The 20,077-nt window shown below is 45.7% G+C and overlaps 1 protein-coding gene across 4 annotated transcripts in view; it reads left to right on the top strand.

The window, feature by feature from the left end:
- The window catches only part of NCALD (neurocalcin delta), a 186,056-nt gene that overhangs the window by 147,628 nt on the left and 18,351 nt on the right, over window positions 1–20,077 (top strand). For all 4 annotated transcript variants that reach the window (XM_069220570.1, XM_069220569.1, XM_069220571.1 and 1 more), the window contains one exon: window positions 5,313–5,418. In XM_069220570.1, coding sequence (XP_069076671.1) covers window positions 5,313–5,418 — 106 coding nt within the window. The remainder of the gene's footprint in view (window positions 1–5,312; window positions 5,419–20,077) is intronic.

Below are 20,077 nucleotides of genomic sequence, written 5' to 3'. Positions count from 1 at the left end.
GATGTACACTCCAAAACGTTTAGCTGACTTTTTCACCGGTAAGTATATGTAAACTATATTCTCTCTCGCTCTGTGTCTATCTATCTATCTATCTATCTATATATATTTATATATATATATGTGTGTGTTATATTTATTGTATTCTTTTGAATATCAGATTTTTAAACATGGCATCGGATGGGCAAGGCCACGGTTTATTTTCAGTCTATGGTTTCATGGTACAGCCTTTTAGGGCTGGCCTGCTCACTGTTGGCGGTGATGTGATCAGTACCAGTACTGGCAGTGGGCTTTGGGTCAGCTTATTGCTTATCATTAGTTGGTGTACCTGTGAATGGCCCCCTTCCTCTTGTGAGTCCCTCCGCCGAGTGCAGCCGTTTGACATGTTTCTGGTTAGACGAGTTGCTTCTTTCCAGTGTTCATCATCGTTATCTTAAAGTACTCCCTTGGAGTCCTTGTGTTGTTTTATTTCTTTTCCTCGGGTGCCTGTTCGTTTTACATTTTTGCCCCCCTTTATGCTGTACGTTACCCCTCTCCCACGATTTCCTCCATTGCTCTCCCACCCCTGCCTGCTCATGTGTTGCTTTTTGTCCCCCAGCGAATTCCTTCTTTGCTCTCACTCCTCTCCACTTCTTCTTTGCTTTCTGTCCCCTACCAGTTTCTCTGTCGCTTTGGCACCCCTCTTCCATTGGCTTCTGCCCTCCCAACGTCTCGTCATTGCACCCTCGCCAGTCCCCGCTTGTTGTTCCCGAGGGCCCAGCAGCTGCAGACTGCTGCAGTGCCAATTGCTCCTTTATATTTACATTAGCAAGCTTACGTTTTGTTTGTAATTCAGTCTGCCTTTCAGAAATGGGTATCTGCCATCTTGGAATGGTAAAGTTATAAAACAAAGCCACACTGGCGTCTGTGACTTACGGCGCATGTATTGTGGTATCACAGCATGTATGTATGCATCGTGATGTCAGTGTGCGTGCAGCAGGACTAGCGGCCATCTTGGAATGGTTTGTGTATCAGTAAACAGGGGGTGACCAGACCTACCTATGACAAAGAAGTCAAATTGAAACCGGTTCCATGATATGATCGTTCACTTATTCAGTGCTGTTTTGAAGTGTGTGGAAGGCCTTGGAAGCCTGACCGCCAGAACAGATGATGATGATGTGGAGGAATATGATAATATCCATCCCGAGATAATGACCTTAAATCAGAATAATCCCCCATGGTCTATGATGGAAATCCCAGATTTTTATGCTTTCTGTAGGAAGGCATGTGATCCTTTAGCGTTTTGGGGGGAGAAGGAGCATATAAGGAAAGAAAAATAACTCATTGCATAAATTAACTAGTGCCGAAAAGTAACACGAAATAGAGGAGAATTAATAACTAATATAATGGCCGTATGTCCAATTTACAAAATGACAAGAATATAGTGGATGGCATTTGGTAAGAGCATAGGCATATCATTGAAGAGGCAAAAATGTATTTCTCTGATAAAGTCCCCTCTGCAGGTAACTGCACCCGAGAGTTATTTTTGAGACTTTAGAGTTAGTCCAGGAAATGAGCCAGCTCTTCATAAAGAGTGAAATACTGGAAATGCTAAATTAAGATCACTTTGTAAATAGGGTGAAAGCAATTTGGTACACTAGAAAAAGCAATAAGAGACGTCTGGGCTAGGATGCGTGAAGAGGAAGGTGGGGCTGTCACCACCGATGGATGTGAGAGGGTGACTTCTGATATCAACAGGCCAGGGTACTTATCACTGAGGGCGCCGCCTGACTTGTTTGCCGCCTTCACTAGCATTGATCATTAGCTATAGATGGATCGCCTAGGCAATAACTCCGATGTCCCATCTAAAAGATTTAGATCTTTTTTGGAGCACAGATTTACTTAAGTGATCAGTGTTAGTGACGTCACTGCATTTGGAACTTACATGCGGGTTTCCTCAAAGGTCAATGTATAAATTAAACCATTGCACAATTTACTAATTTATAAGTGGGGGGCTCACATATTCTCAGACAGCAAAGGCCGATGCTTCCATTTATTGGTAACATCAAAATAACATTATTTTCCTCCAAGGGATCATAGAAAAGGTGCAGTGCAGATGGCTTCCGTTGCATACGGACAGTAACGCTTTGAGAGCTAACCAGTCCTTGAGTATTGTGAAGTGGATTATGAGAGCACGAAGACAGGGAACACTAAGGTAAAGTTATCTCCGAAAGTGAGGCCACTGGCTGTTGCGCTCAGTGAGCGAATAGCCTGAGAGGCGCGTGTGATTCGGTGAAACAGCAGGTGTAGTTTCAGCATTCACTATCTGGCAAAGCTCCGCCCTCTTCTAGCACAAGGGCAGAGCACTGAACGCCAGAGTCGTCATTGGCTCACTGTTGCGCTATTGTTGCAGAATGTTCTTGGGAGCCACAAAGAAAATCCCAGGAAACCACAATCGTGCTGCTGGATTGGTGGCTAATACTGGCTATTGGCAACATCTCTCCCACTTTGCTTTGTTTGCAGTGGCTCTGTGTAGAGGGAAGGATTCAACTCAGGATCTTCACCTCTGTCTGTAGGGCTGGTCATGAGGATGGTCCAGATAATTTGAACGAGGCTGTGGAAATGTAGTCTGTGGCAAGATTTAAGGTCAGACGGCACAGTAATACGAATTACCCCGGCGTTTAACAGATGCACCTTTGGTGGTAGGATGTTGTGGGCACTATACATCTCCTGTATAACATGTCAATCTAAAGGACCATACCCTTCTCATGCCGTTTTCAAGGACACTCTCCTTTTCACGGTTCTTTGGTTCTTTGGCTATCCCATTTTCTTGAGACCTTGCACAGTGCTTACTAACCTGGGCATATTGCAATGCTATAGCGTACTCTTGGACGGGACTCCTGGCTTAGAGTCTCCGAAAAAGAGATATTCAGATGCAGGAGAATCCAGGATACTACAGAGTTCTGCCCTCAAAGCAAACTGCACATCAGGGAAGCAACTCTTAGTCATAAAATCAACTCTTCGGGCCATAGTCACCACATAGAGTACGAGACCCACGGCGAAGATAAAGTTGCAAACATGATCCAAAACGTATTCTCTGCATTAAGGGTGACGGTGAAGTCATGAAAGAGAGGGTTCAGTTTGACATACTCTGAAATAGTTTGTTGTATCAAGAAATCCTAATGTAACAACTGTAAGCCAAATCCCAACACCCCAGCTTTTTGATCAAACCTACTGCCTACTTTTTTTCTGTTGCCCACACACACACGCACACTTTTATTTACAACTGTTGTACGAAAACGGCCGTCAGTCATCTTTAAAAGATAAATTCAAGTCGGAGTTCATTCCAAAAGGGCCACCGGTTGGTTCGCGATGCATTCGTATGCATCAGCAGCCTTCTCGGAAAGCATGTTCTTCGAGAAAATACCATTGGAATGTGGTCTTCTCAAATGAAACCCTTTTTGAAATGGGTGCGGTGTTGTGTGCCTGTGCTAGTGACATCACTCCACATGCGGGCAAAAAAACTCCTGTCTGTGAATGGTGTTTTCTTTGAGATGGTTCAAGGATGGTGGCAGTGGGGTGGGAACATCTCCATTGAGCTCCCGATAGAGATTCCCATTGATGGCTCGCCCATCCCTCTCCCCCCACCCCCCACTGCTGGCTTACTGAGGAAGATGAGGAGTCTCCTCAGGAGAGCACGTGGCCCGGTTTGCCAGAGATTCTGCATCACGTTTGGCAGGAACATGCTACTACTAAACACTGTGGGGGCACTTAAGCATTTGTCATGGAGTCTGGTGAACCACATCACTCTGTAGAGCACCCTCCCAGTCATGAGGAAAGTCGGCAAACCACCCATTGGGCCTTTAAGACCCAGATTCCTTCTGCTGGCCTTCACTGAGGAGGCAGATGCCTGCGCTCTGAGCCTTGGTTGGTGTGCGAGCGCCAGTGTCCTGCTTGCGGCCTGTGCTGAACACAGCGCAGTGACTGCCCTTCATTGACTCACTGTATCGTTTTGATGACACCTTGAGGAGCAGTGGCACCAGATGGTCAGGGACCCTGAGCTCAGGACTGGTGCAGGTGTAGCTCGTAGGCTTTGCTCATGGAGGTGGCCAGGTTGAGAAGAGTAACTAACTTGTTGGCTAGACTGCTAACGGGCCACGCAGCCCACCCTGGAGAGCGGCCATGTTTGTGTTTCACTTCAAGAAAAAGCAAAAGTTGAGCTGAATTCACCATGCTAAACACTACCTCTCTCCGAAGCCCTGCAAGATCTTGACGTAGATTACCTTCGCATGTAACTAGAATACTAGTGATTTGGGGCCATATGTACTAAAGCATTTTCCCATAGACACAGAATGGGTAAAACCCTTTTATAAATGTGGTCCTTAATGCTGAACACAGATCTTCTTCAAGGAGCTCCACTATTATGAATCGTCTTGTTAATTCACTGGTACTGCAATTATGCTATATCTGTTTTCTGTGTATGTTCGCATGTTAACAGCTCTACATTCTCTGTGAAATTGGCAAGCAAAACTTTCTTGCAGACTGCTGTGGCATTATGTACCTATTATGTAAAGTACTTTGACACCCGTTTGTGTCTGGTTCACGCTATATAAAACTGTACGAACAAATAAATAAACCACCACAGCGTGCATTTGTCATGTCACAGCGCATGTGCACACCACAGCTGTAATCGTGTTATTTTTTTCTTTGCTATCAAGTGAAACAAGCATTAGCAAAGCCAACAGCTCACAATTGTGTTTAAGAGGCACAACCAGTTGGCTTTGCCAAAGCCTGTTAATCTTTCCTTCTCTGGTTTCCTTTCTTTAGCACCACCATGCACATCTTTATTTGAATGCACTGCTTATTCCGGTGGGTGTTTCTGGGTTGTCTCCAATATAAAATCTTATGTCTTCAATTTCAGGTATTAACGAGCATTATTGGCCTATTTCGGATAGTGTGTGCAACGTTACTTGTTACTTTCTGTCCAGGCAGGGCTGAAGGTTGTGGCAGCTTCTGTTCTGCGGACAGACACCTCTTGAGCTTTCATTACTTGGGTGTCTGGACCAATGAAGCCTTCATTATACAGAAGTAGGCAACGTACAAGGACAACAAATTGCTCCTTTAAATTGATGTGTGGCTCATACTTTGAAGTTTCCAAAAATGTACTTTATGATGAGAGAACAGCCTGCTAATAATTATTCGTGGTTTCACTGCAGGAGCTGTAGAGCCCTGTCAGGGGAGACGTGCGTTTCATTGTATTTTTACAGAATTCGCAGAATTGTTGCTTGCTGGTGCAGCTGCCACACACTGTCACTAATGTTCTTTTGTTCCCTCAGGCAATCTACAAGATGGTCTCTTCAGTAATGAAAATGCCCGAAGATGAGTCAACGCCAGAAAAAAGAACAGAAAAAATATTCCGTCAAATGGATACCAATCGAGATGGTACGGTCTTTTACCAACTGCAATATAGTCAGGGCCACTGGAATTATGAGACCCGGGAAATTCAGATTATACAGCAGAGTTGACTAAATTATGTGTCAAGAAAAGGCAAATTATGCGGCATGGTGCAGCACATTTTTGTGACTGTGTTATTGCATTATTTTGTATTTTTTACGCATGTTAACAGCAACTGTTTAACACTCAAAAGGGGAAATAGCAAATTGAAAGATGACCAGTCGACCTTTCCGAAGGGCCTTATACTGTGCGACAACACGTGCTGCTGGTCTTTGGAAATTATGCGGTTCGCAGAATCAAGTTACCAGTCACCCTAAATATAGTCTCAATCAAATCAAAGTCAACAACAAAAATCCGATATTGTGATCGGTCAGTCCCTTATATTGCGTTGGACCGAAAAAGGAAGATTTTGAAAACTTAATTAGGGGTTATTGTTTTCCCCACTGACTTGCATTGAAGCAGGATTAAATTTGGACAGGAAAAAACAAAATTCAAGTAATGTTTGCCTTTAAAAACAGAGTCGCCCATCTGAACCGTGTCTGTTGGTATGTGTGGTATTGTATATAACATTAATTAAACAAAGGGTAGGAAAGAAGAGTTATTGGAATAGTTGAGTAAAGGAATGCTTCTTGTTAAGACACTTTCTGTGCATAATTGTATATAGCCCAAGAAGGTAAACAATCTTGCCCTACTCTTTAGTAAGGTAAAAGCAACACAGGTCTTTGACCTAAACAGCATGGTGGGTGCCAGTCAAACACAGGTACACTGAGGAATGATTTGCCAAAGTAGTAGCTCATGGATGCAAAATGTATAAACATGAGGACCAAGTCAATGTCAGAGTTTCTGGATAGACCTGAGTCTATCCAGGCTTTTGTGCTCAGTGATCGTATGACCTCCATGGCACGTGAATGAGTAAGACAGCGGTGCTAGTTTCAATAATAACTATCTGGCAATGCTTGGACCATTCTTACGAAAGAAGGCCAAAGCCATAGGTTGGGCTTAATTAGTGTGACTTAAATATTCCTTCCTCTGTTTGATTTGTTTGCTGTGAAACTTGTGCCATAAAGCAAGTCCTGTATTAACCTCTGGGAGTGGTAAGTTAACAGTACTACTGAGGAAAATACTTCAAAAGAGGGCAGAAGAGCTCAGTCAAGATATTTACATTTTTATTGAACCGAATTATGCACAATCGTGAGTGCATCTTTATTGTCTATCTCTAATTTCCTGATCACACTAACGTGGTGATATCTCCAAAGAAATTACTGCAAACTGTAATCATTTATTACAATTGAGTTGTGATGTCACAATGCCTACAGCCAGCAGCCAAAGGTGAAAGTCAGGTCACAGAACATAGTTACGGCTGGAGTTCAAGTGCTTCCCCTTTCCTGAAAAAAAGAAAAAAAGAGTGATCATCAGAAAATAAATATTTATGGCAACATGTTTATTTTGTGCACCTGTTGCCCATTACGGGAAAGATACAATTTCTCAGCATGTTTTTACACATTCTGATCTGCAGCATTTTTTATCAGACTTGCGTTTAACTGATTCTAATATATTTTTGCAGCAAATTGCCAACTACTTTTTGCTGTATTTAATTTGCACAGCAGACTCTGCTATTCACATCTGCAACCATACCAGCTCTTTCATAAGAAAGAGCTAGACCCCAGGGACGTAGGAGGTTTGTGGGTAGAGGAGTGGTGTGACCATGGATTATAAGGAATAATATACCTTCTGCTGTATGTTCAAAGGATATTGCAAATAACCCCAGAGTTTCAGGACCGTATAAAGCAACTCCGCCTTCGGTCCCATTCCTCTAAAGGCCATGGACCTCCTCAGTGACTTGCAGTATCCTTATAACATTCAGCAGGAGTAAGCTTTTTTTAATATATCTCTTACTGGTGGTCGCCAATAGGTAGTTATAGTTAGGACCATGTTTCCATTGAAAAAGCATTTTTTTTACTTGCCTATATCCTTGGCGCAGTTTCACAAATCTTCAAAAAAAATTCCAAAAAAAATGCTCAAGTGAATCTTGTCCATGGGACATTTCGGGGTGATCCGTCAAATGGGGGCTGAAAAGGGGGGGGGGGGGTCAAAAACATGCTTTTCCCATTAGAATTCCCATAGGGATCTTAGACACCACTACAGCCCAAACCCCTGGACGGAATTACACAAATTTGGCTGGAAGGTAGCTCTTGGTCCAGAAAGAGCGCATTTTGTTATTTGGTGTAAATCCATTCAGTACTTTTTGAAATAATAAAAGAAAATGAAATATAGATATCTAGAGGCTTGACGGATTCGCGAATAAAAATCAGCCTGTGCAGGAAAATGCAGAGCTCTGATTGGCTGCCAACACTTCAACCAGGAAGTTTTGGCAACCATCTTGGGACTCTGCTTCAGCCGAGTCCCACAAAAAAAGATTTAAAAAAAGTAAAGGGGCAGGGTGGTAAGAACACCCTGACCCCTTAGCTCTGTTGTTGGGGTCCCAGAGGGGACCCCCAGCCCTGGGCAAAAAAGTATAAAAAAAAAAAAAATGTTTGCTCCAAATTCGCAGTGGATCCCTGTATTTGCAGCAAACGTTAATCCGTAAAGGGTGTTTTATTTATTTATTTTAAATTGTATGTATATGTGTGTGTGTGTGTGTGTGTGTGTGTGTGTGTGTGTGTGTATATATATATATATATATATATATGTGTATATATACATATACACACACACACACACACACACACAATACTGCGAGCGCCTCCCAGTCCCAGATAGCCCATAAGGGGATAAAAAACAAACAAAAAAAAACGTAGCTCAATGTGAAGGTCACAGACCTTCAAACTGAGCTATGGGGGTTCAAGTCCTGCTGGACTCGGGGATTAAAAATAAAATAAAAACAAAAACAAAAAAACAGCTCAATGTGAAGGTCACAGACATTCACACAGAGCTACGGGGGTTCAAGTCCAGCTGGACTCATTACCATATATATATATTTTTTTTTAAATAAAAAATATATTTTAAAAAAAAATACATTTTTTATTTGATACACATATCTCATTCTAAGTATATCAGACTTCAAAGCCTAAAAACTCTATCTCTCTCCCTCTCACTTTCTTTTTGTCGCTTTTAATCAATTCTCCCACTCACACACCCACTCAGACACTTACGAACCCACTCACAGTCCCACTCAAACCCTCACACACCCACTCACACCCTCGTGCACTCACTAACAGCCATGTCAGAACCTCAAGCACCCAATCGGACAACTATGCACCCAATCACACACCCACTCAGACCGTCCCACACCCACTCACAGACCCACTGACACCCTGATGCCCCCACTCAAAGACCCACAAACACATTGACACACCCAGTAAAACACTGATGTACGCATTTTCACAGCCAGACAATCTGACAGCCACTCTCACCCCCAGATACACTTTCTCACACATATTCTCACACCCACAGAAGCCGCGACCAACTCCCGTCGTGCATGGCCAAGCGCTGTGCACATCATGGTTTTGGGTTAGGAGGATTTTGCCTCCGGGTCTGGCTCCATGCCAAGTCTTGTGGGCAACTCACCTGCGCACAGGTGAAGACTGTGCACGGTGCAGGTTGGGGTGCTTTTAATTGTTTTGGCTTGGGGCCGGTGGTTGGTTTAAAGTATAGTAATTAAAATTACTATATGTTGAAAAAAACAAAGGTTACAGGGACGTTCTAGTTACAAAATAGAATTGAAAAAACCCCATAGAAATTCACTTAAAAAAACCAAAGGCTACAGGGAAGTTGTAGTTAGGCTCACGTTTTAAACGTACAAAACCATAGAAAGTCACCAGTTGTAGTTAGTTACCTCAAGTAACTATAACTTGCGCCCTAAGGTAACTATAATTTGCACCCTCACCATGCACTGCAAATTATCCCACATATTGACGGGAATCATGTCATCTTTCATAGCATCATTGCTAATATCAATGTAAAATTTGCAGTAAAACCTTTGACGAAAAAACTGCATTGCCGGGGTGTGGGTATGCCCAGTGCCAGACCCCATGTGCACATAGAAGAGGAAGCAAAAAAAACGAGGGTCTTACGTGCTAGGTTCAGGGTCCCTGTGACCAGTGGCATGTCTCTCTGGCCCCTGCTGCTGAGGGCAGTGAAAGGAGGGAGGCTTGGATCCAGAGCTGGTGCCGGTGCACTTCCTAAGCAGCCGCTTGCAGCAGCTCCATGCCGCCGACCGGCAGAAAGCCAAGTCTTAGCTAAGGGTCTCCTTGCCTGTCCTAGGGCAAATGTTATCTTCATATTGGGCTGAGTTTAAAGTGCAGCCCAGTTATGGGCCACTCAGCTCAAGCACAGACTGCGCTTGCGCTGTGTGGGCTGCAGTGCGCACACACACCGGTGAGCTCCACTCCGCTGCCGGGCTAACGGTATTTTTGTCCGAACTCCGCGCACCAAGCTGGAGTGCCAAAAACCCTGTTAACTCCACCAGCAAGATTGGAGCTCACTGCCCACCCTTAAAATATATATATATATATATATATATATATATATATATATATATATATATATATATATAGCTAAGAGATAATGTAAAATGCAAGATGGGAATACATACATATATTTATATATAAATATATATAAATATATGTATGTATTCCCATCTTGCATTTTACATTATCTCTGCTATTCAGCCTTGAGCTGCATAATATCAACTGTGTTTTTCACAAAAACTAGCCATACAACAAATGATGCCCATTTTAGAACAGCCTTTTTAGTCCACCCATTGTTTTATTCATTTGGGCATTGGGGATTTGATTAATTGTACAATGACTGATTCAATCTAGGGCAAATGGGATTCACCCATTCTTTGTTTCTCAATATATTTAAATCTGGTGAATGGTAAGTGCAGATATATCACATAAACTTTAGAGTTGCTGGCATACAAACCATGTGCAAAGGAGGCCTAATACTGAGGTGTTGTTTCTGTAAAAATGGAGTCATCCGTTTAGAGTTTAAAACATTTGGGTTAGTGCCAAAGCGCATAGACTAGTCTCATGTTACATGAATAAATCTGGAGTGCAATTAATTTCTACATTCCTGAAACAACTTCAATAAACTTCCCACTCCCACCCGCCAACACCGCTCCACCAACCTTGCCCTCGCCGCCGTCCCTCGCATCCATCGAACTACAGCCGGCGGCAGATCCTTCTCTCACCTCGCCGCCAAGACCTGGAACACCCTCCTGTAAGGAAATGCCTCCTTGGCATGGTTACCCCCTGACTTTTTGCCTTTGCTGATGCTATGTTTTGAATTGAAAGTGTGCTGAGGCCTGCTAACCAGGCCCCAGCACCAGTGTTCTTTCCCTAACCTGTACTTTTTGATTCCACAATTGACACACCCTGGCCTCCAAATAAGTCCCTTGTAACTGGTACCTCTGGTACCAAGGGCCCTGATGCCAGGGAAGGTCTCTAAGGGCTGCAGCATGTATTATGCCACCCTAGAGACCCCTCACTCAGCACAGACACACTGCTTACCAGCTTGTGTGTGCTAGTGAGAACAAACTGAGTAAGTCGACATGGCACTCCCCTCAGGGTGTCATGCCAGCCTCTCACTGCCTATGCAGTATGGGTAAGACACCCCTCTAGCAGGCCTTACAGCCCTAAGGCAGGGTGCACTATACCATAGGTGAGGGCACCAGTGCATGAGCACTGTGCCCCTACAGTGTCTAAGCAAAACCTTAGACATTGTAAGTGCAGGGTAGCCATAAGAGTATATGGTCTGGGAGTCTGTCAAACACGAACTCCACAGCACCATAATGGCTACACTGAAAACTGGGAAGTTTGGTATCAAACTTCTCAGCACAATAAATGCACACTGATGCCAGTGTACATTTTATTGTAAAATACACCACAGAGGGCACCTTAGAGGTGCCCCCTGAAACTTAACAGACTATCTGTGTAGGCTGACTGGTTCCAGCAGCCTGCCACACTAGAGACATGTTGCTGGCCCCATGGGGAGAGTGCCTCTGTCACTCTGAGGCCAGTAACAAAGCCTGCACTGGGTGGAGATGCTAACACCTCCCCCAGGCAGGAGCTGTAACACCTGGCGGTGAGCCTCAAAGGCTCACCCCTTTGTCACAGCACCGCAGGACACTCCAGCTAGTGGAGTTGCCCGCCCCTCCGGCCCCGGCCCCCACTTTTGGCGGCAAGGCCGGAGAAAATAATGAGAATAACAAGGAGGAGTCACTGGCCAGTCAGGACAGCCCCTAAGGTGTCCTGAGCTGAGGTGACTCTAACTTTTAGAAATCCTCCATCTTGCAGATGGAGGATTCCCCCAATAGGATTAGGGATGTGGCCCCCTCCCCTTGGGAGGAGGCACAAAGAGGGTGTACCCACCCTCAGGGCTAGTAGCCATTGGCTACTAACCCCCCAGACCTAAACACGCCCTATATTTAGTATTAAAGGGCTTCCCTGAACCTAAAGATTTAGATTCCTGCAACTACAAGAAGAAGGACTGCTGAGCTGAAAGACCCCTGCAGAGGAAGACCAGAAGACACCAACTGCCTTGGCCCCAGACTTACCGGCCTGTCTCCTGCCTTCCAAAGAACCCTGCTCCAGCGACGCTTTCCAAGGGACCAGCGACCTCTGAATCCTCCGAGGACTGTCCTGCTTCGAAAAAGACAAGAAACTCCCGAGGACAGCGGCACTGCTCCAAAAGAACTGCAACTTCGTTACAAGGAGCAGATTTAAAGACCCCTGCAACTCCCCGCAAGAAGCGTGAGACTTGCAACACTGCACCCGGCGACCCCGACTCGACTGGTGGAGAACAACCAACTCAGGGAGGACCCTCCGGCGACTCTACGACTGTGAGTAACCAAAGTTGCCCCCCCTGAGGCCCCACAGCGACGCCTGCAGAGGGAATCCCCAGGCTCCCCCTGACCGCGACTGTCTGAACTCCATTTCCCGACGGCTGGAAAAGACCCTGCACCCGCAGCCCCCAGCCCCTAAAGAAACGGAACTTCTGTGCAGGAGTGACCCCCAGAAGGCCCTCTCCCTTGCCCAGGTGGTGGCTACCCCGAGGAGCCCCCCCCCCCTTGCCTGCCTGCATCGCTGAAGAGACCCCTTGGTCTCCCATTGAAAACTGAAGGAAACCCGACCCGTGTTTGCACACTGCACCCGGCAGCCCCGCGCTGCTGAGGGTGTACTTTCTGTGCTACTTTGTGTCCCCCCCGGTGCCCTACAAAACCCCCCTGGTCTGCCCTCCGAAGACGCGGGTACTTACCTGCTGGCAGACTGGAACCGGGGCACCCCCTTCTCTCCATTATAGCCTAGGTGTTTTGGGCACCTCTTTGACCTTTGCACCTGACCGGCCCTGAGCTGCTGGTGTGATAACTTTGGGGTTGCTCTGAACCCCCAACGGTGGGCTACCTTGGACCAAAAACTGAAACCTGTAAGTGCCTTACTTACCTGTTGAAACTAACAATAACTTACCTCCCCCAGGAACTGTGAGAATTGCACTAAGTGTCCACTTTTAAAACAGCTTATTGTGTTTTATGTGAAAAGTATACATGCTAAAGTAATGATTCAAAGTTCCTAGAGTACTTACCTGCAATACCTTTCAAAAGAGCTATTACATGTAAAATTTGAACCTGTGGTTCTTAAAATAAACTAAGAAAATATATTTTTTTCTATAACAAAACCTATTGGCTGGATTTGTCTCTGAGTGTGTGTACCTCATTTATTGTCTGTGTATGTACAACAAATGCTTAACACTACTCCTTGGATAAGCCTACTGCTCGACCACACTACCACAAAAATAGAGCATTAGTATTATCTCTTTTTACCACTATTTTACCTCTAAGGGGAACCCTTGGACTCTGTGCATGCTATTCCTTACTTTGAAATAGCACATACAGAGCCAACTTCCTACATTGGTGGATCAGCGGTGGGGTACAAGACTTTGCATTTGCTGGACTACTCAGCCAATACCTGATCACACGACAAATTCCAAAATTGTCATTAGAAATTGATTTTTGCAATTTGAAAAGTTTTCTAAATTCTTTAAAGTCCTGCTAGGGCCTTGTGTTAGTCCCTGTTAGCATTTCTTTTAGAGTTTAAAAGTTTTTAAAAGTTTGAATTAGATTCTAGAACTAGTTTTAGATTCTTAAAAGCATTCCAACTTTTAGAAGAATAATGTCTAGTACAGAGATGAATGTGGTGGAACTCGACACCACACCTTACCTCCATCTCCAGATGAAAGAGCTAAGGTCACTCTGTAACATAAGAAAAATAACAATGGGCTCCAGACCTACCAAAGTACAGCTCCAGGAGCTGTTGGCAGAGTATGATAGAGCCAACCCCTCTGTGGATAACACAGAGGAGGATGATAGTGAACTGGAGGAAGAATCCCCTCCACCAGTCCTATCTAGGGAGAACAGGGCTTCTCAAGCCCTGACTCCAAAAATAATAGTCAGAGATGCTGGCTCCCTCACAGGAGGGTCCAGCCTCTCTGAAATCACTGAGGATAACTCCAGTGAAGAGGACATCCAGTTAGCCCGGATGGCCAAAAGATTGGCTTTGGAAAAACAGATCCTAGCCATAGAAAGGGAAAGACAAGAGATGGGCCTAGGACCCATCAATGGTGGCAGCAACATAAATAGGGTCAGAGATTCTCCTGACATGTTGAAAATCACCAAAGGGATTGTAACAAAATATGAAGATGGTGATGACATCACCAAATGGTTCACAGCTTTTGAGAGGGCTTGTGAAACCAGAAAAGTGAACAAATCTCACTGGGGTGCTCTCCTTTGGGAAATGTTCACAGGAAAGTGTAGGGATAGACTCCTCACACTCTCTAAAAAAGATGCAGAATCTTATGACCTCATGAAGGGTACCCTGATTGAGGGCTTTGGATTCTCCACTGAGGAGTATAGGATTAGATTCAGGGGGGCTCAAAAATCCTCGAGCCAGACCTGGGTTGACTTTGTAGACTACTCAGTAAAAACACTAGATGGTTGGATTCAAGGCAATGGTGTAAATGATTATGATGGGCTGTACAATTTATTTGTGAAAGAACACCTATTAAGTAATTGTTTCAATGATAAACTGCATCAGCATCTGGTGGACCTAGGACCAATTTCTTCCCAAGAATTGGGAAAGAAGGCGGACCATTGGGTCAAGACTAGGGTGTCCAAAACTTCCACAGGGGGTGACCAAAAGAAATGGGTCACAAAACCTCCCCAGGGGAAAGGTGGTGAGACAGCCAAAAACAAAGATAGTAAAGAGTCTTCTACAGGCCCCCAAAAACCTGCACAGGAGGGTGGGCCCAGAGCCTCTTCACAAAACAATTCTGGGTACAAGGGTAAAAACTTTGATCCCAAAAAGGCCTGGTGTCGTAACTGTAGTCCGTCTGGACACCAAACTGGAGACAAGGCCTGTCCCAAGTAAGATACCACTTCTAACTCCCATCCAGCTAAAACTGGAATGGCCAGTCTCCAAGTGGGATCAACAGTGTGCCCAGAGCAAATCAGGTGTCACACTGAAGCTACCTTAGTCTCTGAGGGTGGGGTGGATTTAGCCACACTGGCTGCCTGGCCCCCTAACATGCAAAAATACAGGCAGCAGCTCTTAATTAATGGGACAAGTGTAGAGGGCCTGAGGGATACAGGTGCCAGTGTCACCATGGTGACCGAGAAACCGGTTTCCCCTGGCCAATACCTGACTGGACAAACTTATCCAGTCACCAATGCTGACAATCAAACTAAAGTACATCCCATGGCAATGGTAACTTTAGAGAGGGGAGGGGTCAATGGCCTGAAACAGGTGGTGGTCTCCTCAAATATCCCAGTAGACTGTTTGCTTGGAAACGACCTGGAGTCCTCGGCATGGGCTGAGGTAGAACTAAAAACCCATGCAGCCATGCTGGGTATCCCTGAACTGGTGTGTGTCAAGACTAGGGCACAGTGCAAGGCACAGGGTGAAAAAGTAGAGCTGGAGTCTGGAAGAATGGCCCAGCCTACCAAGAGGAAAGGAAAGTCAGCTGGGAAACCAGCTGCAACACAACACCAAAAAGAGAACCTCTCTTCTCAGGAAGAAGTTCTGCCCTCTGAGGGAACTGAGCCTATGGAACTGGAACCTTATCAGGTTGAGCTCTTAGGCCCAGGGGGACCCTCAAGGGAAGAGTTGTGTAAGGGACAAGAAACCTGTCCCTCTCTTGAAGGCCTTAGGCAGCAAGCTGCTGAAGAGTCCAATGGCAAGAAAAATGGAACACATAGGGTCTATTGGGAAGATGGACTCCTGTACACTGAGGCAAGAGATCCCAAACCTGGTGCCACTAGGAGAGTGGTAGTGCCTCAGGGTTTCAGAGAGTTTATTCTGACCTTAGCCCATGATATTCCCCTTGCTGGGCATTTGGGACAAACCAAGACGTGGGAGAGGTTAGTCAACCACTTCTACTGGCCCAATATGTCCCAGAAGGTTAAGGAGTTTTGCCTCTCTTGCCCCACCTGTCAAGCCAGTGGTAAGACAGGTGGGCATCCAAAGGCCCCCCTCATTCCACTTCCAGTGGTGGGGGTCCCCTTTGAAAGAGTGGGTGTGGACATAGTTGGTCCACTAGAACCTCCCACAGCCTCAGGAAATATGTATATCCTAGTAGTAGTGGATCATGCTACTAGGTATCCTGAAGCTATTCCCCTTAGGTCGACTACTGCCCCTGCAGTAGCCAAGGCCCTCATTGGTATCTTTACCAGAGTGGGCTTCCCTAAGGAGGTGGTGTCTGACAGAGGTACCAACTTCATGTCAGCATACCTAAAACACATGTGGAATGAGTGTGGAGTGACTTATAAGTTCACTACACCATATCATCCACAAACTAATGGCCTTGTTGAGAGATTCAACAAGACATTAAAGGGCATGATCATGGGGCTCCCAGAAAAACTCAAAAGGAGATGGGATGTCCTCCTGCCATGTCTGCTTTTCGCTTACAGAGAGGTGCCTCAGAAGGGAGTAGGATTCTCACCCTTTGAACTTCTATTTGGCCACCCTGTAAGGGGACCACTTGCTCTTGTTAAAGAAGGCTGGGAGAGACCTCTTCATGAGCCTAAACAAGACATAGTGGACTATGTACTTGGCCTTCGCTCAAGAATGGCAGAGTACATGGAAAAGGCAAGTAAAAACCTTGAGGCCAGCCAACAACTCCAGAAGTTGTGGTATGACCAAAAGGCTGCACTGGTTGAATTTCAACCAGGGCAGAAAGTCTGGGTTCTGGAACCTGTGGCTCCCAGGGCACTTCAGTACAAATGGAGTGGCCCTTACCCAGTACTAGAAAGGAAGAGTCAGGTCACCTACCTGGTAGACCTGGGCACAAGCAGGAGCCCCAAGAGGGTGATCCATGTAAACCGCCTTAAGCTCTTCCATGACAGGGCTGATGTAAATCTGTTGATGGTAACAGATGAGGACCAGGAAGCTGAGAGTGAGCCTCTCCCTGATCTCCTCTCATCAGACCCTAAAGATGGCTCAGTGGATGGAGTGATCTACTCAGACACCCTCTCTGGCCAACAGCAAGCTGACTGTAGGAAGGTCCTGCAACAGTTTTCTGAACTCTTTTCCCTAACCCCTGGTCAGACACACCTGTGTACCCATGATGTGGACACAGGAGACAGCATGCCTGTCAAAAACAAAATATTTAGACAGTCTGATCAAGTTAAGGAAAGCATCAAGGTGGAAGTCCACAAGATGCTGGAATTGGGAGTAATAGAGCACTCTGACAGCCCCTGGGCTAGCCCAGTGGTCTTAGTCCCCAAACCTCACACCAAAGATGGAAAGAGAGAAATTAGGTTTTGTGTGGACTACAGAGGTCTCAACTCTGTCACCAAGACAGATGCCCATCCCATTCCTAGAGCTGATGAGCTCATAGACAAATTAGGGGCTGCCAAATTCTTAAGTACCTTTGACTTAACAGCAGGGTACTGGCAAATCAGAATGGCCCCTGGAGCAAAAGAAAAGACAGCATTCTCCACACCTGATGGGCATTATCAGTTCACTGTTATGCCCTTTGGTTTAAAGAATGCCCCTGCCACCTTCCAAAGGTTGGTGAATCAAGTCCTTGCTGGGCTGGAATCCTTTAGTGCAGCTTATCTTGATGATATTGCTGTCTTCAGCTCCACCTGGCAGGATCACCTGGTCCACCTGAAGAAGGGTTTGAAGGCTCTGCAATCTGCAGGCCTCTCTATCAAGGCATCCAAATGCCAGATAGGGCAGGGAACTGTGGTTTACTTGGGACACCTTGTAGGTGGAGGCCAAGTTCAGCCACTCCAACCCAAGATCCAGACTATTCTGGACTGGGTAGCTCCAAAAACCCAGACTCAAGTCAGGGCATTCCTTGGCTTGACTGGGTACTATAGGAGGTTTGTGAAGGGATATGGATCAATAGTGACAGCCCTCACAGAATTGACCTCCAAGAAAATGCCCAAGAAAGTAAACTGGACTGTAGAGTGCCAACAGGCCTTTGACACCCTGAGACAAGCTATGTGCACAGCACCAGTTCTAAAAACTCCAGATTACTCCAAGCAATTCATTGTGCAAACAGATGCCTCTGAACATGGGATAGGGGCAGTTTTGTCCCAAACAAATGATGATGGCCTTGACCAGCCTGTTGCTTTCATTAGCAGGAGGTTACTCCCCAGGGAGCAGCGTTGGAGTGCCATTGAGAGGGAGGCCTTTGCTGTGGTTTGGTCCCTGAAGAAGCTGAGACCATACCTCTTTGGTACTCACTTCCTAGTTCAGACTGACCACAGACCTCTCAGATGGCTGATGCAAATGAAAGGTGAAAATCCAAAACTGTTGAGGTGGTCCATCTCCCTACAGGGAATGGACTTTATAGTGGAACACAGACCTGGGACTGCCCATGCCAATGCAGATGGCCTTTCCAGGTTCTTCCACTTAGAAAATGAAGACTCTTTTGGGAAAGGTTAGTCTCATCCTCTTTCGTTTGGGGGGGGGGGTTGTGTAAGGAAATGCCTCCTTGGCATGGTTACCCCCTGACTTTTTGCCTTTGCTGATGCTATGTTTTGAATTGAAAGTGTGCTGAGGCCTGCTAACCAGGCCCCAGCACCAGTGTTCTTTCCCTAACCTGTACTTTTTGATTCCACAATTGACACACCCTGGCCTCCAGATAAGTCCCTTGTAACTGGTACCTCTGGTACCAAGGGCCCTGATGCCAGGGAAGGTCTCTAAGGGCTGCAGCATGTATTATGCCACCCTAGAGACCCCTCACTCAGCACAGACACACTGCTTACCAGCTTGTGTGTGCTAGTGAGAACAAACTGAGTAAGTCGACATGGCACTCCCCTCAGGGTGCCATGCCAGCCTCTCACTGCCTATGCAGTATGGGTAAGACACCCCTCTAGCAGGCCTTACAGCCCTAAGGCAGGGTGCACTATACCATAGGTGAGGGCACCAGTGCATGAGCACTGTGCCCCTACAGTGTCTAAGCAAAACCTTAGACATTGTAAGTGCAGGGTAGCCATAAGAGTATATGGTCTGGGAGTCTGTCAAACACGAACTCCACAGCACCATAATGGCTACACTGAAAACTGGGAAGTTTGGTATCAAACTTCTCAGCACAATAAATGCACACTGATGCCAGTGTACATTTTATTGTAAAATACACCACAGAGGGCACCTTAGAGGTGCCCCCTGAAACTTAACCGACTATCTGTGTAGGCTGACTGGTTCCAGCAGCCTGCCACACTAGAGACAGGTTGCTGGCCCCATTGGGAGAGTGCCTTTGTCACTCTGAGGCCAGTAACAAAGCCTGCACTGGGTGGAGATGCTAACACCTCCCCCAGGCAGGAGCTGTAACACCTGGCGGTGAGCCTCAAAGGCTCACCCCTTTGTCACAGCACCGCAGGACACTCCAGCTAGTGGAGTTGCCCGCCCCTCCGGCCCCGGCCCCCACTTTTGGCGGCAAGGCCGGAGAAAATAATGAGAATAACAAGGAGGAGTCACTGGCCAGTCAGCACAGCCCCTAAGGTGTCCTGAGCTGAGGTGACTCTAACTTTTAGAAATCCTCCATCTTGCAGATGGAGGATTCCCCCAATAGGATTAGGGATGTGACCCCCTCCCCTTGGGAGGAGGCACAAAGAGGGTGTACCCACCCTCAGGGCTAGTAGCCATTGGCTACTAACCCCCCAGACCTAAACACGCCCTTAAATTTAGTATTTAAGGGCTTCCCTGAACCTAAAGATTTAGATTCCTGCAACTACAGGGAGTGCAGAATTATTAGGCAAGTTGTATTTTTGAGGATTAATTTTATTATTGAACAACAACCATGTTCTCAATGAACCCAAAAAACTCATTAATATCAAAGCTGAATATTTTTGGAAGTAGTTTTTAGTTTGTTTTTAGTTTTAGCTATGTTAGGGGGATATCTGTGTGTGCAGGTGACTATTACTGTGCATAATTATTAGGCAACTTAACAAAAAAAAATATATACCCATTTCAATTATTTATTATTACCAGTGAAACCAATATAACATCTCAACATTCACAAATATACATTTCTGACATTCAAAAACAAAACAAAAACAAATCAGTGACCAATATAGCCACCTTTCTTTGCAAGGACACTCAAAAGCCTGCCATCCATGGATTCTGTCAGTGTTTTGATC

The sequence above is a fragment of the Pleurodeles waltl genome, chromosome 2_2 (assembly GCF_031143425.1).
Source record: "Pleurodeles waltl isolate 20211129_DDA chromosome 2_2, aPleWal1.hap1.20221129, whole genome shotgun sequence".
Lineage (NCBI taxonomy): Eukaryota > Metazoa > Chordata > Amphibia > Caudata > Salamandridae > Pleurodeles > Pleurodeles waltl.
Note: the sequence above shows the minus strand (reverse complement) of the source record. Positions and strands in the feature narration are given on the sequence as shown.